Genomic DNA, 23,165 nt, shown 5'->3' with positions numbered 1-23,165 from the left:
GAGGCCCAGCCTCAGCATCACTGGGACCCTGGGCAGACCCCTCTCCCTCTCTTTCTGTACCCCCTCCACTGTCAAATGACAGGGCTGGGCCTGAATGGAGGTTCTCATGATGGTAGGGCCCTAAAAGCCCCTGGAGACAGGGACCTCCCTAGACCTGAGACTCATTCTGGGGGCTGGGGACTGGTGTTCCTGCCAACTGCCCAGGGGAGTGGGACACTGCAGCCAGGCTCTACAAAGAAAGTGACCAAGTGTCCTTTAAGGTGGCTACTTGAATCCCAGAAGAGTCCAGATAAGGCTCTCAACAGTGAATGTTGACCAACCACATCATGAGTATCAGCCCATTTTACAGATGGGGAAACTGAGTCTCAGAAAAGTGGCAGGACTGAGGTTCAAACCCACATCTTCAGGCTCTAGAAACTGAGCTCTTAGCCACTACCCTTGGCTCCTAGCACCGATCAGCATGTCTAAACTTGGGGTTGGCTAAGATTTCTTAAGCAGGGCAGAAAAGACACTAACCATAAAAGAAAAGATGGATTAACTGGACTTCATTAAAATTAGGAACTCTAGTTCACCAAAAGACCATTCAGAGAGTTAAAAGGCAAGCCACAGACTGGGAGAAAACCGTCTCAACACATATACCCAACAATGGCCTCACATATAGAATATATTTTAAAACTTCAATGAACCAGTATATAAAAGAAAAACATCCCCCTCCCTCAATTGAGTGAAAGACTTGAAGGGGCATCTCACAAAGGAGAATATCCAAATGGCCAACAAGCACATGAAATGACGTTGTGTTTCTCATTACTTCTCAGGGCAATGCAAATTTAAAGCACAATGAGGTACCACCACCCACCTACCTGAATGGTTAAAGTTAAAAAGACTGAGATAAACCAAAGTGGTGATGTGTGGAGCAAATAGAACCTTCATGCATTGCTGATGGGGCCATAAAATGGCACAACCACCTTGGAAAACTGTTGGCAGGATCTACTACAGCCGAACACTGGTGACATTATATAACCCGGCAATTCTGCTCCTAGATATGTGTCCAAGAGCAGCGACTGCAGCTGTCCATCAGGAGACATGATCAAGGAAATGCAGAGTGGCTTTATTCATAAGAGCCAGAAACTGGAGACAAGTGGTAATCACCAGCAGAAAGGATAAATGGATAATGTGGTCCACTCTCACAATGAACACTGAACAGCAATGAACAAGAACAAATCTCAGGTATGTGCCACAAAATGGAAAAATCTCACAGACGCAGTGTTGAGGGAAAGCAGTCAGGCACAAAAGAGCACACGCTATTTGATTCCATTTTTATTAAGAACAGGAAAACTCGGAGGGGGCACACTTTTGGAGATCTGGAGCTGGGCAAAGATGGGAAGATTTCGTGAGGAGGTGAGCTCCCCATCACCAGAGGCATGCAAGCTGCAGCAGGGGGGCTGATTTGGCAGCGCTGAGGAGGGGCCCAGGAATCTGATGGGCAACCAGAGATCTGCAACCTGAGATTCTGCTATCAGTCCATTTGGAGGATGACTGATCTGGAGGCTTTAGGATTTTAAAGGTGCCACACATTTTCACTGGCCTGGAGATACCATGTGAACATGATGGAGGTTGCTGCTGCTTTGGTCAGAGTCTGTGTAGGGAGCTGGAGTCCAGCGTGGCAGAGGCTGAGCCTGGGGATGTGGGCTGATGACCGCAGGAAGGAGTGATGTCCAGCACCACAGAAACACAGGCCATCATGGGAAAAGAAGAGGCCTTTTGGGGAGCTGGACCAGGAAAGCGATGGGAGCCCCCAAAGCAGGGGCCCAGACTTCAGGCTGTCATGGGCCATGTTTCACAGCAACCGAATTTTGCCAAGTAAAGGTGTTTTTAAAAACCACAAAATCCCAATTACCATGTAGTGCCACCACTATTCAGTTTAATACGAGAATAAGCAGAAAAAAATCTTGAGATCGAGGACAGTATCTGCATTGAAAAAGTTTAGCTGTTTGAAAACTTTATCATCTTCTTACTTTTCTCATCTCACTGGCAATGGATGGGTGAGAGATTCTATCACCGCTGACTTGAAGAGGCTGTGAACAGTGTTGGAAACCCTTGTTCCTACGGTGAGCTCCCCAGAGGGCAGGACCTTGTTACCAAAGTGTCCTAGTGCCCTGCTCAGGACCGGTCACAGCAGATGCCTTCTAAGCGTTTACTCAATGAGTCAATAAATCCACCCGCATGTTATCAGATAGCCCGTGTCAGGGTTAACACTTTTCTTTTTGCAGCCTAACGTACCGTTTACTTAACTGATGTCTGCTCAGGAGCGGACTACCTGATTATTGCTTTATCAGGAAACCAAGCGCCCTTTGATGGCAATAATCCCTAAACCAAGACAGTAGCCATCACTTAAATACATGTTTTGAGAAATGTGTCATCCTACATGCATACTTTATGGATGACATCAGGGGGCTAATTGCTATTCAGCAGAAAGAGCTGTCAGTCAAAGTATGAATCCGTATGGGATTCTATAAGCAAACTGCGACTTCCAGGAGCAACCCCTTGTATATTTCGGTCACAAGGGAGCAAAACGAAAATGAATGGGCAAGTGTGAAATGGATGGCTTGTCATATCCAAACCACAGGATGAAATTTAAACAGTTCTCACTTAACAGCGGGAACCTCAGACCAAGATATAAGTGATTCCAGTGCTGTGGGTGGACATGCCGATGATGTGAGAACTGTTTCCCACACAGGACAACCACGGGGAGCTGGTGGGCTACACACAGAGACAGTGGGGGAGGGGTGGAGCTCAGAAGCCCTGTCCTCAGCGAGGGTCGGCAGCATCCACCGTCTGGCTGCACTGCACCCCTAAGACTCCTGGCCAAACCCCCTCCTGGCAGGGAGCGCAGGCTGGCCCGACACCGCTCACCACCCTCAGTCTTACCCTCTGCTCATTCTAGATCCACCTGGGCCTCTACAGAAGGGTCTCGGGGGAGAGATGACCTGGCCAGGCTTTACTCTGGGGTGCCTTAGCCAGAATGATCTGAAAGTGAAGGCTTTGAGTAGTTCCCCGACCCCCACTGGCCACCGCAGTCCCATCCTGGACCTGCTCTCCAGTTCACCTGTGCCTCTGCCAGCTGGTGAGCTCAAGGTCTAGTTAAGCTGCCCCCTCCCATGGCCAGGGAAAGCTGGCTACTCAAGGAGGTCTGGACATTTGGTTTGTCCCTCTGTCCCTTTCCGGGGCTCCAGATCCCTGCCTCAGCCCTGCCTGTGGTAAAAGCCTTGGAGCACCCAGGAAAGGAAGGTCGGGGCGACCCTACCCCTTCCCTCTACTCTCCACCCAATCTTCTTCCTCGCCATTGCTTTCCGCTTTTATCCTAGTTTCTGCTGGTACAAGGAGAAAAAGGCAAACACCCAAATGTGTTTTTGTACTTTCTTCTGAGATGCCAGGGCTGCATACGCCATCCATCCATCCATCCATCCACATCCATCTGTCCATCTGCATCCAATGTTAACTGAGCCCTGACATTGTGCTGGGCTCTCCCAAGAGAGGGTCCATCAGGAGGCAATGAGTTGCCTGTCCCAGGAAGTGTCCAGAAGGAGCCAGTTGAACAAGGAAAGACTAGGCTGATCCGTGGCTGTAGCTGGGTCACCTGGAGAAAGTTGTTAAAATCTGGCTCCCTGGCCCAACCCCAGGCCTGGGGGAGGACTCTCCAGGGCTGGAACTTGGACACCTGTGTCTCCCACCAGCTCCTGGGAGAGTCTGATACGTGTTACAACCTGAGGGGAGCTGTGCAAAGCCTCACCCACCCGCCCTCCTCTTAGATGCTCAGAAACATCCGTGCAACAAACTAATTCATGAAGCGTTAACTGCAGGAAGTTCAGCCTGTCTCCTCTGGGCACTGGTCCCTGAGGCCCTGTCTCTGACCTAGGAGAGGGGTTACTCCCCCTTAATCTGGGAGTCTTAAAGTTGGGGTGCTCTGCCTCATCAGAGGGTCCTCAACCTTTGCCAGGGTGTACAAAGCTGCAGGGGAAGAACACAGCACCTCTTCCTGTTTGGCCGGCTTTCCCGGGGAACAAGCCTACAAAACCTGACTTTTATACTGACAAGTACTCAGGCATTATGAAGGGTGATGCACAACTTGCATGACTTTTCAAGATAAAATGAGAGACTTCAAAGAAGTTCCAAGCTTGCAGTGGGCCCTGGAGGATGGGACCCCAAATCTCAGGGAGCAGGAGAAGCTGGCAGAAGGAGCCTCCAATGGACAGGGGCCCTGAAGGCTACGCCGGCCCAGCCCCTTGTCCTGCCCCACGGGGACCTCTGTGGGCACTTCCAGCTGACAAAGCAGCAGCAGTCTCATGGAGATGCTCAGACGCAGAGCGAACACAGCCAGGGTCTCAAATCCCCTCCCAGGAAGTTTCCCACCAGACCCGCGGGCTCCCAGCGCAGTCTCAACCCTCTCCTAGTTGGGGTCGGAGCTCTGCATATGAAAGAGGAGCCTAGCAAACCCTGACCCTCCCTGCCTCTGTACCCAGAACTCCCAGATTTCAAACCGGGCAGATATCTGAGGAGAACGGGGACCTCAAAGTGGAGGCTGATTAAAGGGACCCGCTTTCTCGAGATGCGCCACTCCTGTCAAAACAAACTTGGCCGTGTTTTGAAATCCTCGTGGTGTTTGAAACATGTTCATTAGATATGAAAAAGGCAAAGATTTCCCGTGAAGGAGAGGCTGGCATCCGCGGGCTGCACTTCTTCCCCAGATGGTGGTTTTGAAAATGGCTGGGGAAACGGGGTGTGGGTGCCGCCATCCCTCCTCCGGGCGGGCGGGGCCAGGGTGTAATCCTGGCAGCGCTGGCGGGACCTGGACGGACGCAGAGCTGCACCCAGCCGGCTCTCAATCACTCGCTAGCAGAGAACTAAAATGTTCTCCCTCAGCCTCATTTCCCCATCGGTGAGACCCAGGGGTGAACCTGATGGCCCCAGGGGTCCCCCCTCCACACTTGGGGGCCTTGGTCTCCCTCTCTGAAAAATGGGTATAGTACAACCTCCTGCACATGGAGGTGCGGGTGGAAGGGCTCTGGGAAGGCTCTGCTGCTCACAGCCCCCTGGGGGTGGGACAGGGTGGCCTGAGGAAAGGTGAGTGGGCGCAGAACACGGGAGCGGGGCCGACCAGAGTCCTCTGTGTAGGGCGGCGTGATCTGCGTTCGATCTCGTCCTATGAAACTCCTCCCCGCCCCCAACGTCCATCAGGACTCACATTCTGAGGGTTCTCCCCTCCCTGCCAGCCCCCTGGATGGCTCCTCACCTGGATGACTGGCTGGCTTAGCCCCACCACTGTCCTGCACCTCAAGGAAGGCGCCATGTCCCCGCCCCCAGGGCCGACTGGCTCCTCATCCCCCAAGAAAGGCCGGGTCCTCAGCCTGGCGTCCGAGGCCTCCGCGGACTCTCGCCACCACCCTCCTGACACTGGATCTCTGGGCAGCAACACACACCAGGCACACCTGTGCCACCGCTTGTTATCAAGTCCTCCTCAAATTAATCACCAGCTGACCCCATGCCAGGCTACACGCCCTCTGGAGAAGCAGTGATGTTGAAAAAACATTGTACTTTTATCAGTGTCAACTGGATTCCAGATTGTTTATATCCACACAAATATCTGCCTATTTTTAGCCCCCGCAGTGAATATCTCTAACAGACGTGAAGGTCAGGTAGCACAATGCTGCAATCCCACACAGCCCCCTGCGTTTTCCAGGTATCAGGGTCTCGTCCAAGGTGGCTCAGGGAGCCCCGGGTGGGAAACTCGCACGTGGCCATGCCTCACCCTCCACGTGGCTCTGGCTGGATCATCCGCCTGGCTCCCCCCGCCGCTCTGGGCTTCCTCCCCTGTTAACTGGCTGTGATGGTTCCTACCCCCAGGGCAGTTGGAGCACTAAAGGAGGCAACTCGTGGCACATGATTATTGGAACAGTGCTTGGCTCCCAGTGAGGATGCCAAACAGCTTCCCCCTCCAGGCCGTAAGGTCCAGAGGGCAGGGGCCTTCCAGGTGGGTGAGCGGCCTTGAGTGAGTGAATGAGCAAACTAGTTTGTATCCTAGGCCCGGATCGATTCCTCATTTGCTGTTCCCTTGAGACCCTTCCCTTCCCTCTCTGGCACCAGCTCATCTTGTTCTAACAGTTTGTGCCCCTGAAAATGCCAAGGACGCTGCAGACAAGCCAGGAGCCACTTGCCAGCCACATGTGGCCGCGCCTGACCTCCCACCCAGGTGTCAGGGCTCAGAACCTGGGCTCTCTCTGCTCAAGCAGGTTTCTGGGCCAGTTGTTCCTAGGTGACCTGGGCTGCTGGAAGCAGGAGGTGGCCAGGGACACATCTGCACAGTGGTCTGAGCCCACACCAACCGGGCCCCAGGGGCACTGGCAGTGGGCGCACTCCCGGGACTGCTGGCGTGACTAGAAGAGGAGGCACAATCTCCCGCCCTGCGCCCACGGCGGTGAGGTCGGGTGGGCTTCCTTGCACCCTCAGCGTTCCCCACCCAGAGAACTTGTCGGGCCCCGAGCCCACTTCCCGGGATGCGGTGGGCTGGTGCCCCAGAGAGGAGCTGATCTCCCAAGGGGCTCCAGTCCCTGCTTGCCTGGGAGCGACAGGAATGTGTAGTGCCTCTCTGAGCCTCAGTTTCCTCATCTGTCAAACGAAGATAATAAGCTTGTTGGGATAATTTTTTAAGAAGCCAAAATGTTTTTAAACATCCTTTAAGAGCCTTGTCCTCTTGTTAACGCACCTCTTTGGTGAGTTTGGTGACTACAGGCAATGGAAGCAAAGGGCAGCCCTGGGAGGGGCAGAGGCAGCTCCAGGCCTCAGGCGATCCCTGGGCTCTCAGGGCCCAGCTGAGTCACGGCGCCCAGCTCTGAGCCTGCGCACGTGGGCCCGCAGGAGACGGTTCCGCCCATCCCCATACAAGCTACCCAGGACGATCTCCCAACCAGCCTGGGGGCCCCTGAGAGCAGGGGAGGCTGCATAATCTCCTGTCCAGCCCAGGGCCAGGGCATTCGGCTCCAGGAAGAGAGAAGGAAGGGCTTAACACCCCACAGCCAGGCCAAGGGCCACTGGCCTGGGAAAGCCAGCTTGCCCTGACCGCAGGGGTCACCTCCAACCGGACCTGTTCCCCTAGACCCCCCCGCCCCCCGAGAGGCAGTGTGGGGCCCTGCTCAAGCGCTGGGTGTGAGCCGGCCTCGCCCCCCACCCTGATCCCAGCCCCAGGCTGCCCTGTCTCGGCTGCCGCGCGGGCAGGGCCTGCTTGCCCGGCCCCACAATTTGTCTTGCAGCTGCTCCCGTTGCTTGGAGCGAGACACTTGCTTGTACCTTGTGAGCTGTGTGTAGGCAAATCTTTCATTTCTCTTTCATTATGCCGGCGTGTACTGTCACTTAATTTTTATGTATGCAATCCTTCCTGACAAATATGATCTGCTGCCTGGTAATTCGTCTGACGCTCATTCTGTTCCGCGCTCTAATTACGGCTCCTATTCCTGACACCGAGGCAGCCGCTCTGCCACCGCTGGGTACCGCACCTGTCAGCCCGGCCATGGCATGACTAATGCCCTTTCATGCCAGCCTCGTGTTAGCAAATACGGAGGTGGGGAGGGGGCTGGGGGAGGGGGCAGCAGGAGGAGATGGGATTTGCATAAGCTCTGTTGTGGGTCAGCAGCCTTGGGAGACAAGGTGGTTGCTGGGGCAACGTGGCTGCCACCAGAGCATCCCCACGTAGTAGGTGCGCAAAGATGTGACTGACGCATGATTTGTACCCACGCGCAGGGTGTGAAGGAACCTCCGCCCTCAAGTCCTTCCTGTGTCACATGCCAACTGCAATTAATTCAATCTTCTACCCACCAAACGTGTGTATGAGACTTAGCTGTCTGCAGACCCTCGCTATGGAAAGGGCGTCTTTCTCCTGCATCTTGGAGAATTCAGGTCCTGGGCTTCAGCTTGGCGCTGACACCATCATGAGACCTGGCCCTCAGTTTTGGGTTTAGGGTTCCGGGAGCAGGGCCCTGCCAAGCCCCATGCAGGCCTCTCGGCTTGGTGGGCAAACGGCCCCAGGAGGGCTCCCTCCACCCACCACGCGGTCTGTCAGCCGCTCGGAGGCCTCAGGAAGAGCCCAGCTCACCCGGGCGGCCTTTCCCCAAGTTCCAATTCCTTCTCATTAATATAATAAGTGCACCAGTCCAAGTCGATAAAGTCACACTGTCGGACGAACCCGCATTTCTGCCCGTTCCTAATGATGTGATCTTAACCGGCTGTGACGAGTGCCGCAGTCTTTTCCCCAGCAGGATGGAGGAGGGCTGGGACCTGACTGACAGGGGACAGGAGGCAGTGGCTTTAACTCTTCTCTTTGATGGTTTTCCTTGAATATCTGGCCTTTTTGAAACTCTTAAACAAGAGAGGTAAACAGTCCCAAACTGACAAGAGACACCGATTGCCCCAAAGAGAAGGATCTGAGCGGAGCTGGAAAGACAGCTTCCTCCCCGGGACGGGGAGTCAGTGGCCAGGCTCTGGAGGGAGACCCTTCTCGCCCTCACCCCTGGTCTCTAGAAGAAGTGTGGGCTCTGCCAGGGGAGGCCTGCATGTGGCTCCTGGGTCTGCATGACTTAGAGGGACCATTCAAGCTCCCTGTATTTTAGATTCCTCGTCGGCACAAAGGAAGGACCCTGACATCTGTCTGAGGCGTGAATGAATGAAATATTGTGAACTTGCACACGGGATGGCGGGTCCTTGAACATCCTTTCATTCCGACCTCATGGAAGAGCCGCGACACACCAGCAGCTAAGGAGGCCAGGTCCAGTGTCCTCCAGGGTCAGACGGGGACAAGGGCTTGAAAACAACCACACTCACTCACGCTCACTCTGACACGCAGCTGGGAGCTGTTATCTGCAGAGTTAGCCTGTTTCTCCAGATTGTGTGCTACACCCTCAGAGCCTCCAGCCATCCAGACCTGTATGAACAGTGACAGTTTCCACCAGGAAAGTGTGTCTTCCAGAAAGCACCTCTGCTGTCACCAGAAGACGCTGTGTGCACTTGTGGCATGCTGCAGGCTCTTGGGATTTGGAGGAAGGAGACGCACTGGCTGGGCCGTGGAGTGGGGCAGAGGCCAGTGGGGAACAGAGTGGTTTCAAGGTGGCTGGCCTGCACATGGGGCTCAGCTCCCTCCTGTGGACGGGGCAGCTCACGGGGAGGTGAGCCTTGAGTGCCTGCCCCTGCAAACACCACCTCAAGAGCCAGGAGCTGCTCGGGGAAAGGGCGAATGCCCCTGCACCCCTGTCCCATCATGAAACGTTCCCACATGGCCCTACCCACGGTGCACAGGGGCCCCTACTCCATGTTCCACTGGGGACTTTGCTGGTTTCTGTATTCTAATTAGATGTAAAACTCTCCATTGGTCCTAGTTCTGCAATCACTCATGTCCCCGGCATGTAGATTCTGAAGCTGGATGATGCTTCACACGACCCAAAACACACATAGTCTCTTCCAGCATCCAGCCCTTAGCGCCCCAGCACTCCTGGGATGACGCCCGCCCACTGAGCCTGGACTTCCTTGCCTTCCTTGCCACTCAGGGTCCCTCGACCCTGCTCACCTCATCCCTTCCTTCATGTCCTGCCAGTTCCTATTCACTCCCCACAGTTCAGCTACAAGGTCACCACTACTGGGTGAGGACGTGGCCCCCACAGCTTCAAAACTGCCTGTTTAAAAGCCAAAAACTGGAAACAGCTCAATTGTCTCCCAGCAGGAGGAACGGGCCGAGTGTGGTGGCCTGTGCGATGGGACACCATGCAGCAATGAGAAAGACAGATGGCTGCCTGTGTGACCTCAGGGCCACCTCTCCCTGGAGTGGGCTCTGCCATCCCGTCCCGGACACAGCATGAGGGCGTGACACTGCAGGGGAGCCCCAGCCAGGGCTCCTCCAGGCCTCGGTTTGCCTCCCTCTGGTCACTGTTCTGAAGAGGAGAGCTGGGGTTCAACGAGGCACTTCCCTGGACTAACTAACCAAAGGCATCGGGGGACAGGGTTACCCTCTCCCCATGTCACCCAGGCCCCTAGGGGTAGCTGGGCGTGGCCGGGCCCCCTTACCTAGAGAGTGGGCTGCGGTGGTCTCAGAGCTGAAGAAGCGGCCCAGGCCCAGGTCACCGAGCTTCACGATGCCTGTGGCTGTGATGAACACATTGGCGGGCTTGATGTCTGCAGGGCAAGGAGAAGGGGGCTGGTGTGGGATCCCCACCTCCGGATGGGGATGGCTTGGGGAGAGACCAGGGAGGAGGTGGCTTGGGGCTGGGCAGAGGGGAAGGCCCCTTAGGAGATGGAGACTCAGCCCTCAGTCCTGCTTCCTCAGGGCAAGGCCCTGACCCTGGCTCTGCCCAGCTGTGGGGCCCTGAAAAACTTAGCCTCAGTTTTCTTACCTGTAAAATGGGTGTAAATCAACCTATGTCACAGGGCTGCCATAAGTGAGGTCTAGGAGGGCAAGGATTTTTGTGCTGTTGTTTCCTCTTTTACAGATAGGGTAGGCACTTTGAAAACTCATGTAACAAATGAAGGAGGTGCTCAGTGAGGTAACCTGTGCTGTTCCCCAATGACTAGGGCCGTGCCTTGCACACAGCAGACACTGATAAATGCAGGTGGAATGAATGAAAGGAGGAATCAGTGAAGTAAAAATGCAGGTGGAATGAATGAAAGGAGGAATCAGTGAAGTAATCTACATAAAGCACCCAGCACCTTGCCTGGCACCCAGTGGGCACCTTCCTTACAACTTGGGATGATGTCAACTTTCAGAAACACTCATCTCTTCTGCCCAGCCAACTCCTACTAAGACTTCAAAGCCCATATTAAAAGTTCCCTTTTCCAGGATGCTTTCCCTGCCCTCCTAGGCAGAAGTGGTGGCAGTACCAGAACTGGCGATGACTGGGCCACCCCCTGCCAGCCCTCTCCACCCCATCCTTGCTGCAGTCTCCTCTGTGCTGGCTCTGGACTGGTGTCGGGGGCTGGACATTATGTGCTGAGCAGGGTTCCTATTTCTGGAGTCCATGTAACTATCTGGCATTTGGTGCCCCCACCATGGGGGGCCCTTGACATGGGGCACGAGGTACATATGTGTAGTCGAGCCTGAGGCCTCACAACCCCATTCTCTGACCCCAGAAGGACAAGTGAGACGCTGGACACCCATCACTGGGAGTACAAAGTGGTCCAACTTCCTCACGGATACCCCCTGAGAGGCCGGGAGGAACCAAGGGGAAAGCTGCACCCCGGGGCCCCGCCCTCCCACAGGCTCTGGGCTGCGCAGCCCCGAGCAGGGGTTGGGGGGAGGCCAGGACGTACCTCGGTGCATCACCCGGCGGGAGTGCATGTGCTCCACGGCGCTGCACAGCTGCACGAAGTACTTCCACACCGTCCTCTCGGGAATGAGCCGCTTCTGCTTCTTGAAGTACTGTGGTGGGGGAGACAGACACACAGACAGGCTGGGGTGACTGGCTGAGAGGGAGGGCGGCTCCAGGGTACTGCCCTGTCCTGTCCTAGCAGGCAGGCGATGCCTGGCATGGACTGGGTGATCAGGCTGCTGAGAAACAATAAACGTGGAACGAAGGGCACTGTGTTCACGTCGCTGCATCAGCCCGAATCACCCTCCGTGGTCATCTGTGCACCCCCACGAGCGGCAGGCTCCCTGAGGGTGGGGCGGGCCTGGCCCTGAGTGGGCGTCCTGGACTGCTTTGCTGAAGGGATGCCTGGGCCATATCTTGAAGGTTGCTCTCAATCACACTTTTTCTGGAATTTCCTGGACACACGTCCAGCTCCTCCCTACTACCTGACAGGGAGTTCCCTGCAGGAGTGACTGGTGTGGACTCTCTGCCCTGGCCCCGGCTTGGCGGCACCCAAGACATGCCTGGTGATTAAATCAGAGCTGTGCCCCCTCCTCGGAGCCAGCAAATCTCAGCACACGTAATTGTTAACAAGCACGGCAAGACCCTCAAGGAAAGGGGCTTGACATTCTCTAGTGGACCCCTAGTTTCAGTGTGCATTCACCTATTCTGCACCTGGAAAATCATACTCCAGCAAAAATGAACCAAAAAACTAAAAGTCCCCCAAGGCTGCATTGAGTGAGCCATAAGTAACCGAAGGTCCTAGAAGAAGGAAACAGAAACACGCCCTTGTCTGCAGTTCACACCTGCATCCTTCCTGGGGGCTCTCCTGTGAGCCAGGCCCGTGGGGCTGGGGGGACAACTCACACACTTGGCACCAGGTTTTTGTTCAGGGGCTTTTCACTTCAGAGCAATCATCTTTTCCCAAAGCAGCCAGAGGCAAAGTTGTGGCCCATTTGTCCAGGCAGTTGAGTGGCACAGGGGAGACAGGGACTGACCCAGAACACACTCCCAGCCTGGGAAGGGGGCATGGGGTAGAAGGCAGGACCCGAGCTAATCTCTGCTAAGCACCTGCCATGTACAGCTGCTATGCTGGGCCCTGCGCGGGGATGACTGTACCCATCTCACGGATGAGGAAACTGAGGGCCACACAGGAGCTAGTAAGGGGCGGAGTCACAGCCACTCAACTCCTGGCTTTCTGCCCAGGAAGCCCAAGCTCTTAACCCACTTCTAACGATACCAGTAACCACCTGATGAAGTACCAAGCTCAGAGAGGGTCAGGAACTTGCCCAGGGTCAGCCAGCAGGAGCGGCAGAGCCAAGATTGCCTATGGGCACCTCCAACACTGGGATGGCCACAGCGGGAAGCCCCTGCCTGGCACTAAAGCCTCAGGAGGCTCTTCCAAGGCTCCATTCTGGGAGGGGGGCCTCACATGTGGTCTGCCCCAGGCTCCAGGCACAGAGCCCCCAGCACAGGACCCCTGAGCCCCTAGGGCCACCTCAGGCCTCCGTGGAGGGCCGGGCTGGGGTGTTATTTATGCTGTGATGTTAGCTAATCCTCATTACAGCATTTAAGTGGGGACGTGCAAGGCTATGAACGGTGATTTTCTAAATGTCATGTCCTATTGGCGCGTGTGACATTTAGCAGGAAGGCGCAGAGTCTCTGGTGGGTTTCGGGGTGGCAGCAGCTCCCAGCTTCTCCATCCATCGTAAATAACACCAGCACCGTGGCCACTGTGGTGTTGCTTGGCCCCTGAGACTGGAAGCCTTTGGGACGCAAGGTCTGCTGGCCAGCAGCCTCCCAGGCCAGACCACGATGAGCTGAGCCCTGGCAAAGCACCTATTCCCCTCGAAACCCTGGAGCAGCTAGAGAGGGGAAAAGGACAAGGAAACCGAGCTGCTACCATGACCCAGGCACTGCGCTGGGGGATTACAGGTGGGGAAACTGAGTCACAGGGACCTGCCCAAGGTCATCCAGCAGGTGTGTCTGACCCTGGGCCCAGGGTCTTCCTACTGCCCCACCCTGCCAGCCCCTCCTGTGGGGAGCAGCACGCAGCAGGCTCTGCTGGTGAAGGGCCACGGTGGCGGGAACAGGCATAGGCAGGGGAAGGGAAGGATGAGGGGGCCTGGTGACCAGAGGGGCAGCACCAGGCCAGGTGAGGAGGAGGGCTCCTGAGACAGGAGGGCCTGAAGCACCTGGAAGCCAGGCCACTGACCCAGAAACCCAGGGGGTGAGTGACAAGTTGAACCTGGAGCCAGGGTTGGCCCCGGGGGAGCCAGGGAAGGGACACAGGGTGAAAGGGAGGTGCCCCACCCCAGGCCAGGCACAAAGGGTGCTGGACACCCAGGCGCCTCCCACCTCTCATCGGAAGGAACCTGCATCCGGGCCCTGCAGTTCCCAACTGCCTCCCCATGGGGACCCCGGGACGGGTGAAAACTGACGTTCGGGGAGGGGAGGGATTTGTAACTGCCCAGACACCCAAGACCCCCGACTATCTGACTCCAGCCCCATGCCACGGGCTGAGAAGCTGTGAGGGGGTCTGGGGTCCACTGGGGCTGACAGGGTGAAGCACTCTCACCATGGGCCACATTCTATGGTCTCCCTTCTTCCTCTTTGCCCACCCCTGCCCCTCCCACCCCCAGCCCCACCCCTCCCTCCACTGAGCATCCAGTTATTCTTCCAGAACAAAAAGCTGACTGTGTTTACTCACCATCATGAGTCTCAGGAAGCCTCTTGCTGACCTTGGGGCAAGGTTCCAAATGCTGAGCCTGGACACAAGGTCCTGGGTGGTCCAACCACTCTTGGTCCCACACTCCCCACCCCTCACCTCGTTCAATGAGCTCCTGAACCAAAGTGCTTTGTGGATACCTGGGTTTCCAACCCCCTGGGCTCTGGCACGACCTGTTCTGCCTCTAGACTAGGGGTCTCCCCTCTGGTGTCACCTCCTCCAGGAAGCCTTCCCTGGCTCCTGCAGACTCTGAACTTGGCTTGTTCGTGCCAGCTCCTAACTGCCTGTTCGCAGGTCTGCCCTTCCATTAGAAGGCGAGTTCCCTGAGGACAGCACCCAGGCCAGCAGCACCCCTAGGTCTCAGCATGTGGGCAGCAGCCACACAGTGGGCGCTGGACACATGCATGTTTGGTGAGAGACGCAGAAACAAAGTGTAGGGCGGGGGGAGGAAGAAGTAAGACGTGATATAGCACATCTGTTTCCACCAGGGATCTGTGCGGAGATTAACATCCCTGCAAACGCATTAATATGTCAACGAAAATATAAAAGCAGGTGATAACAGCTCAAGTAATGCCTCTTCCCAGCAACGCCCGTATTCCTAGGAGCCAAATTTCAGAAGAGCAAGCACTGAGCAATTGCTCAACCCCAGTGCCTGGTGGGAAAGATAAGAGAATCCATGTCAGGCCCTGTTTGTTTGTGAGTGTGGCTGGGGGTGGGGGTAGGGTGCTCCAGTGTGGCCCAGCCTGGCCCAGTGACAAACTGGGCTGGGGGAGGAGGCCTGAAAATGATGGTCAGGCCAGTAGGGGAGTGAGGACCTTGAGGGAGAAGCAGTGAGTGGAGCTGAGGACTTGGGCCTGGGGGTCCTGCTTGGAGGCTGAGCTTTGCTATTTAAAGGCTCGTGTAGACTCAGGGAGGGATGCATGTGCTCAGCATAGTTGTGGTTCACAGCAGGTGCCCCACAGTAGGTGGAGCTGCGATGGTCCCTGAGTCCAGACCCACAGTGGACCTGGTCCTGTGCCCCGGGAGGTGGGGCGAGGTGGGCAGACCAGTGCGGGGGCTGCTGGGGTATGCAGAATAAGAGCCAGACCTGGTGCCGAGTCTGCCTGTGGGACTTGGCATGTGGCTCAGCTTCTCAAGAGACCCCCGGCCTCAGACATTACGTGGGAATGCAGCCCTCTCAAGGGTAGCAAGGGCCTCAGGGAATGTCCACTGGAGGGCCCCAGGCTCGGAAGCAGTGACTGGGGCCACAGGCATGGGGCTGTCCCCATATTGCTGGGGATCCTCAGGAAAGTCTTTCAACCACTCTGAGCTGTTTTTTCTTGTATAACATGAGGCAGTTGGAGCCACAAGACACTTCCCCGGAGTCCGTGAGCTAGGGTCCGACCTATATGGTGTTCTGTCCCCAATCCTCCTGCAAGGCAGAAGTGGCCCACGAGCCCGTGGGTGATCTGCGGCAGTGCAGGACAGCAGAGGAGTCCTTTCTGTCCGTGGCTGGCCTTCTTTTAGCAAGTGGGGATGGGGCCTAAGAGGGCCTCACCAGGACGTAGCTGAGGCCTGAGGGCACCGGCAAGGGGGGCTGAGTGTCCTCGAGTGGCCACCTCTGCCTGTGGCCAGAGCCGCGAGGAACTCCAGCCAAGCAGGAGTACTGGACCCCGGGCAGCCCCCAGACCCGGCTCTCCTACCAGGCACCCTCACCTTGATCATCTGTGAGAGGTCGCCAGCATCCGCCAGCTCCAGCACAATGTTCAGCTCGTTGTCCTCAATGAATGAGTCCAAATACTTGATGATGTTCGGATGGTTCAGTTGCTGCCCAAGGAGAGAAAAAGCAGGAGACGGAGCCAGTGAGAGACGGTACAGCTGGAGAGGTGAGAGTTTAGGGGGAAAGGCCTCTGCTTGGGAGTCAGGCAGACCTGGGGAAGCCATTTTGCACCCCAAGCCTCAGTTTCCTCCTCTGTAAAATGGGCATAATGATTTGGTGAGCCATTGTGAAGGATTATTTGGCCTGACACCCTTGAAATGTCTAACATGGTGACTGCATGGAGCTAAGACTCAATAGATACTCATGGAAATGACCCTCCTCCTCGTCACCACTACCTAGGCCCCTCCAGGGTGGGGCCAGGCCCCTGCCGCTCCATTGCTGCACTGAGTCGATCTGGAATACTTAGAGGTATCCATCTCCTGCTTTCTTCCTTCCCACTCTTTCTCAGTTTCTGATCCCCACTTTGTGAAATCTTGAAAAAAAAATCATTTTTGGTGTGAGAGATGCCCTGAGTGAGGTGCTGAGCACCGAAGCCCTGCCTCTGGCCTGACCACCGTGGCCTGAGTGTCTGCCAGATGGGACTGCGCCCCACTGACTGCAGTCAGCCCCTGCCTGGCTAACAGGAACCCTGCCAACTGCTGATAACCGACACTGACTGCCTACACCAAAATGGTTCCAGGATCTGGGGAAGGCAGAGGCGACTTGAACACAGTTGGCCCATCGACAGGGGCTCCTGTCCATCAGCACCAGAGGCCACTTTAAAGCACATTTTCCAAAAGTCCTGGAAGGTGCTGGGAGAGGCAGGTGCACCTATGCTGTGTGCCGCCCAGAGCCTAGTCTTGGATCCTGAGATGAGGAGGAACCTTGGCAGACATCACATAACCACGCCATCCCCCTTTGGTTCATCCCCTCAACCAGCCCTGGAGGTTCCTACAGGGCTTGCTTTCCTACCCCACGGCTGGCAGCCACTGCACTGGAAGGTCCTTGGTTTTGGGTCCTGGCATGAACGCAATGGGTGACATCGTATAGTGGCCCCTCGGAGAACCGTGTTTCCTTGTTTTGTAGAAACACCTCGTGCCCTGGCACATGCTGTCAACTTCCCACGGGCAGGCTGGGAAGCTGGGTCCAATTCCAGAAAGGGGCTGGCACTGGGGCAGAGGGTGTAACCATGGCAACGAGGGTTGCCTCTGAGCAGAGGTTACAGTGAGCCCTTCCAATGCACCTGCTCACTAATTCCTCTAACACCTCTGAGGACAGCATTGTTAGCATCACCTCCTTTGACAGATGAGGAAACTGAGGCCCTGAGTGGTCAACAGCTTGCTCATGGCCCCACAGCTAGTTAGCAAGGGGTGTGTCCACCTCCAAAGCCCACGGCCGATGGCACCCGGCTACACTGCAGCCTGGGGGGGTGGTCAGGACCCTGTCCCCAGCAGGACCCAGTTCAGGCCACTGGGGCTGGCCTCACTGGAGAGGATGTGGTCACACATTTCTGTGCCCAGGGACCAAGCAGGCTGGCTCAGGGCTCATGTGAGTATAATTCCTTACTCCCATGAGGGGCACACGTGTGTTCTTGGCCACAAGTGGGGAGATGGTGTGTGACCAGCACAGCTGCTCCCCAGGGCTGGGTAATCAGAGTCCCCGAGATTACAGCTGGGTCCCAAAGTTGACCATTTTGTAGAACTTTAAAAATGTTCTTTGCAGGGTATTTTGGACCTGTGAGAGCTGGAGTTAAAAACATTCCCCATGAGCCTCCGGCCTCCAGCCTCACCCCCAGGACCCACTGCTGCCGGGGGCCACCCCAGCGAGCGCTCACAACTCCGGCCGCGGCCCCTCGCTCTCAGCCACTTCAGGGCCCTCCTCTCGTTCCCACGTTCAAGCGTTGTATCCTGAGTGTGGCATTCGAGGCCACCATGATCTGCCCCCAAGTCCATGCTGTTGGGGTTCCCAAAGTAGGTTCAGCCCAGCCTTCCAGATTCTGAGACCTGGCCCTGGCCTCTGCAGGGTCTCCCTGGGGTCCCTGGGTCAGGTGGCAGCCCCCCAGACAGTCACCATCTGCTGCCTATCTGTTCCCCCATCTGCCTGAGAGTCCTCGATGGAGGGGACAGGCCTGACTGCCACCAGAAGCTGCGCTTTACAGGGAGCTGCCAAGCAAGCGCTCTGTTTCTCAGGGCGGTGGGGAGCAGGAAGAGTGAGTGCCTACTGTGTGCTCTCCTGCGCCAGGTCCTCTTCAGATATGATTTTATTTAATCCTCTCTATCTGCCCGTTATCTGTGAGGCAGATAGTCTCACCATTGAGCAGATGAGCAAACTGAGGCTCAGGGAGGTTAAGTCACCTGCTTAAGGTCACACAGCTTGTAAATGAAGACATCAGTATTTGAACCCAGGCTCCTAGGCCTCCAAAGCCCACCCCTGTGTCCCTCCTACATCACCCTCCTAAGCCTGGGGAGTAGGGAGGGATCCCCAGGAGAGAGCAGCCCCAGGCCAGGGTTAGGTCTGGTCCGGAAAGTTCCGTCATCTCTGACTCTGAGGAGAGCAATGGGGAAGCCAGCGGGGAGGCAGGAAGGGATGACCACAGACACCACCACCATCCCTCACCCCACATGGGCCCTGGCCAGTCTGTCCTTCCTACAATCCTGCTCAGTCAGCCCAGATCTGGCTGAACCACGGACTTCTGCCCACAGCAGGGTGGGTACATCAGCTACCCTCTTGGGGAGACCCAGCCTCGGTTGTGCATCCTGCTTCCTCCTTGTAGGAAGCCTGGCAAGAGCCCAACAGGATGACAACCCAGAGGCCCTCAGTCCCTCCAGCACCCAGAACCAGGGGCCATGTGCTTGGCTGTTAACCCTGCCCAGCGCCCCAGGCTGGCTTTGCTGAGTCTCCCCAACAGAGAGCATCTCCTGGTGGGAGCAAGAGGATGGGAGAGAGAGGGAGATGGACAAACCGCAGTCCAACCCAAAACCCACCCTCACTCCTTCCCCACTGGCCTGGTCCACCGGGCGCAGTGTGATCCAGATGCCTTGAGGCAAGGACTTCCATGCCATCTACATCCAGGATCCATGTGGGACAAGGAGAGCTGGTCTGGGGGCACCACGAGGACTGGGCAGAGGTGAGGTGGGGTCCCCGCCTGACCACAAGAAAATGAACAAGCTGCTGCCCCTCAAAGTAGGTCGTTTCTGAACCTAACGGGCTAAGGGCTGTGACGGCCATGATGCATCCAGCCTGGCCCAAGGAAGCGAGGGGCTCTCGCTCAGCCCAGGAACTCACCTTCAGGAGGCCGATCTCCTTGACACAGTCCTGCCTGGCCTTGGCGTCCATCATCTCAAATATCTTGGGTGAGAGGAAACAGAGGAAGAGCGGTTAAAACCCAGCAGCCAGCACCCCCAGAGGGAGCACAAGGACCGGGACTCCAGTCCAGGTTCTCCCACCTCCTCCTCGAGGGAACCCTAAAAGGACAATGGTTGTGTGCCAGGCGCAGTGCTGACCGATTTACATCGAATCATCATGGCAACTCCCATGGGCCAGGAGTTACTATTGCTGACTTACAGAGGAGACTGAGGTCCAGAGAAGTCCAGTGACTTACTGAGTTCATGCACTGATAAATGACAGGACAGGAAACATGCTTGGAGCCTCAGTCTTCACCTCTGTAAATGGGGCCAATCTCACAGGGGGTCATGTGGACTGAGTAAGAAAAGGGGGTCCAGCACACAGCACTGTGCCCTGACACCCCAACCCAACAGTGTTCACTCCACGTGGGTCCTCCCAGCACCTTCTAAGTTACAGGAACAGAGAAGGTTGACACTGGAGCAGCCCCACCACAGAACCCATCCTGGCACTAAAAACCAGGACAGAGGTAGACAAAGAACAGAACACAGGCCTTTCCTGAGTAGAGGAGCTCAGCTCTCCTCCAGCCACCCGAGGCTGCTCACGCAGCTCACAGATCAGCAGTCGTGCTGGCCACTTCCCCACCTCGTGACTGCGTCTGAGCTGTATTCTCTCTCCTCTCTCCTGGGCCTCCTCTGCCCAGGCTGTTGATCTCATTCTTTAAGGTAAATGAGCAAATCGAGGGACCCTGGAGGCTCTCCTGGAGGATGTAAAGCCATTTTCTGCAGCAAAGCAGCACTGAAATGGGCAGTGGCTCTCACTGAAGTGCTTCCTGGCAGGGCTTTGCTGCTTAAAACCCATCTGCCCGACCCCACACCTCTATTTAGGAGGGAGTCGGAGGTCAGGAAGGACACTCAAGCCCGGAACCGACCAGAGAGGGTCAGCTGGCCTCGGGTCTGAGTCTCAGCTCCCCCTTAGCTCCCTCTGGCCCTGGTGAGCTAGCCACATCTCTGCAGTTTTCCTCCTCTGAAAAATGGGATGATGATCCCTATGCAGGGCTGCGGTCAAGGTTCTGCGAGTTCCCAGCATGACTCTGTATACAGCAGGTGCTCACTGTGTGCTAATACTTCTCCTTTATGGTTCATGGTGAGCTTTCATAAACACAAGTCCACCTGATTATCCCATAGCCCAGTGAGTGGGGTGGGTGCTAATTTCCCTTGTTTACGGGGTTCGGAGGGTAAGGATAAGGCAGGGAAGGGACGGGACCAGCCCAGAGCAATGATGTCCAGACATGAGCTGGCTCCCATCATGTGGTTTCAACCCCACGGGGCTGCTGGCTCACCTGCACCTTCTTCAGAGCCACTGTCCTCCTGTCCAGCAGGCAGGTGGCCTTGTACACCTCGCTGAACTGTCCTCGGCCAATCTTCTTCTCGATCTGGAAGTCAGCCAGTGAGCAGCGAAAAGACAGGGCATTCGGGTGCCTCTGGAGGGGACGGACAGGGGGCATCGGTGATCAGCCAAGCTGAGTGGAGCGCCGGGTCCCCAGGGGCCACTGCCCTTCCAGAGCCCCGGCAGCACCCCTCCAAGGTGAAGGAGGGACTCTGGTTGCTCACCCGCTACCAGAGCCCCCCTCGCCCCTGGTGCTCTGCACACCGCCTCCCTGTGATCCCACAACCGCCTGCTGTTGGTGTGGTTTCCTCCGCAGCCCTCGTCATCATCCCTCAGGATCTGGTCAATTCATCTGCTCATTCCTGTCTCTGCCCCTGGAAGGCTGGCTCCGTGGGGCAAAGGCCTCACCTGCCTTGCTCACTCCTGAGTCCTTTATGCCTTGGCTGGAGCTGGCCGGCAGGACAGGTGCAATAAACATCGAAGGAAGCGACCCTCCAAAGTGACACATCCCTGGGGAGGCCCCTTGGGGTCTCGCTGGCCCCACGGCCCATCATGTGTGGCCCCAACCCAGACCCTGTAGGTCATTGTAAGAGGGGCCACTTCCCCTCCCGGGGTAGCCATTCCCATCTCAGAGATGAGAACACGCAGGTTAAATTTGCAGTCCTACATTTTGAGCCCATTCTTTGGATAAACTGCCCCTTTATGGCAATGTGAAGAATCCGAAGAATTCGTGATGACTCTCCAGAGGCCAGCACGAAAGCCACAGTTAAGCTGTAGGACCTTCCCAGGGACGGAACCAATAGACGAGGCAGCAGTGGCCAGGTGCACTCCCCCACCCCCAAAACACATCTGCAAAGTGTGTTTCCTCCTCAGGAAGAGGAGAGGAGGGGAAGCCAATGGTGGGCCCTGGAAGTGGGTGGGGAAGGGGGCAGGATACTTCACCTCAGCCTGGTGGGACGGGCCCTCCCTCCTGCTACAGCTCCCACCTTGCCAGTCTGGGGCAGGGGTTTGCCAACACTGGGGACTCTCCCCACCTGGTGGTGACATGAAGACCGGTCTCCAGTTGTTGCTGGATGACTTGCACATAGTAGGTGGACAGAAATGTTTATAGCATTCAGTTTGGGAAGTAGGGGAGGAGCAAGAAACACTGAGAGCCACACTGCAGCAGGAGCAGGCTGCTAACTTTTCCCAAGTGAAAATGCCTCTTCCAGATTTGGACCAGAGCCCAGCATCTGAGAGGGTGGAGCATCAGGTATTTTACTGGGCTGTGTTCTGGAATTCTCCCCACCAGGAATGCCAACAATAGGCCCATAAGCCCTGCAAGAGCCTTGGGAACCCTTGTGTGACCGGCAGTTGAATGCGGGGCCAGGTGGCCTGGGTCACTGGCTGGTGACCTGGGGCTGTTACCCAAACCACCCAGTGCCTCAGTTTCTTCACCTGTAAGTGGGAGGTATAGAAGCATGTGTGTGCACAGGGTGGCTGTGAGGGTCCTGTGAGATGGCTGGCTGCACGCAGTAGGGGCTCAGTGGCCCCTGTGGTTGTTACTGATCGGCATGGGCGGGGCTGGAGTGAGGAGGTGGCGGGGTTGGAGGGGCCCTGAGTGGCTCTGAGTGGCTCCTCCCCACCTCTGCTCGTGCCCTTCTGTACCGGCCGAGGCCCAGCTCTGTGCCAAGGAAATCCTAACGGGCACCCTCCTGCCAGGAATGAAAGATGGAACGTGGCCTCGCAACCCTGCTGCCTCCTCCCCTCGGCAAGACAACAGCTGGGCCCACCCTGACTCTAAAGTCTTGAAGCATAATTACCTCCTGTGGCAGATTTGAAGATGCTCTGCCTGGGGACCAGAGCAGGCGGGAGGGCTGGTGGAAGAGAAAGATAATGCTCTTACCAACACCTGCTGGTCTCTGTCAGGTAAGTTCTGTAGTCACAGGAACAAACCTACCTGTATACTGAGTGTCCACCTAAGATGGGCAAGCATGCATTTAGTGAGCACGTACTATGTGCCGGGCATGGTGCAGAACACCTCCCAGGCTCCTGTGAGCAGGTATCACTGCTATCTCCATTTCAGGAGACTGAGGCTCGGAGGGGAGGCAGTGACCTGCTCCAGACCCTACTGCGAGTAATGGCGGGGATCTGAAGCCTGGACTGGGAACTCCACAGCCTACATCCTTCAGCCTGGACCATGTGGCCGCCCAACTCAGATGCCGCCTCTGCTTTTCCTTCAAGACCCCACGACTAGCCAGGCCTCCACTTCCTGCTTCAGCCCCTAAGCCCACCCTATCCCCTAACCATGGGCATCATGGAAAGTGGGCCCCTGTCTTAGTCCCCTCTGTGCCCCCTGAACTGAGGCTTGGACCTGCCCAAAGTAAGCGCTCAGGGCATGCTTGTCGAATGACACGATGAAATGCGCTCAAAACAGCCTGATGCACAAGGGACTTTGTGACCCAGCCACTGTCACGTCTACAGGTGCAGCGGAAATCACACACTCAGAAAAAGGCACCTTTCTTGGCATTTGAAGGAACCACACTTTCTCCTGAAAAGAATGACAGGAAGTCGTGTGTTAGGCACCTACTATGTGTCTGCTGCCCTACTA

At 56.4% G+C, this 23,165-nt stretch overlaps 1 protein-coding gene across 6 annotated transcripts in view; it reads right to left on the bottom strand.

Moving 5' to 3' along the window:
- The window catches only part of NEK6 (NIMA related kinase 6), an 82,951-nt gene that overhangs the window by 11,774 nt on the left and 48,012 nt on the right, over positions 1-23,165 (bottom strand). For all 6 annotated transcript variants that reach the window (XM_010956154.3, XM_074362206.1, XM_074362205.1 and 3 more), the window contains exons 3-7: positions 20,529-20,669; positions 19,130-19,192; positions 15,802-15,912; positions 11,341-11,449; positions 10,102-10,209 (exon numbers count right to left, since the gene is read on the bottom strand). In XM_010956154.3, coding sequence (XP_010954456.1) covers positions 10,102-10,209; positions 11,341-11,449; positions 15,802-15,912; positions 19,130-19,192; positions 20,529-20,669 — 532 coding nt within the window. The remainder of the gene's footprint in view (positions 1-10,101; positions 10,210-11,340; positions 11,450-15,801; positions 15,913-19,129; positions 19,193-20,528; positions 20,670-23,165) is intronic.

This window comes from Camelus bactrianus, chromosome 4, assembly GCF_048773025.1.
Source record: "Camelus bactrianus isolate YW-2024 breed Bactrian camel chromosome 4, ASM4877302v1, whole genome shotgun sequence".
Lineage (NCBI taxonomy): Eukaryota > Metazoa > Chordata > Mammalia > Artiodactyla > Camelidae > Camelus > Camelus bactrianus.
The sequence above is the reverse complement of the archived record's forward strand: the minus strand, read 5'-3'. Positions and strand labels throughout refer to the sequence as shown.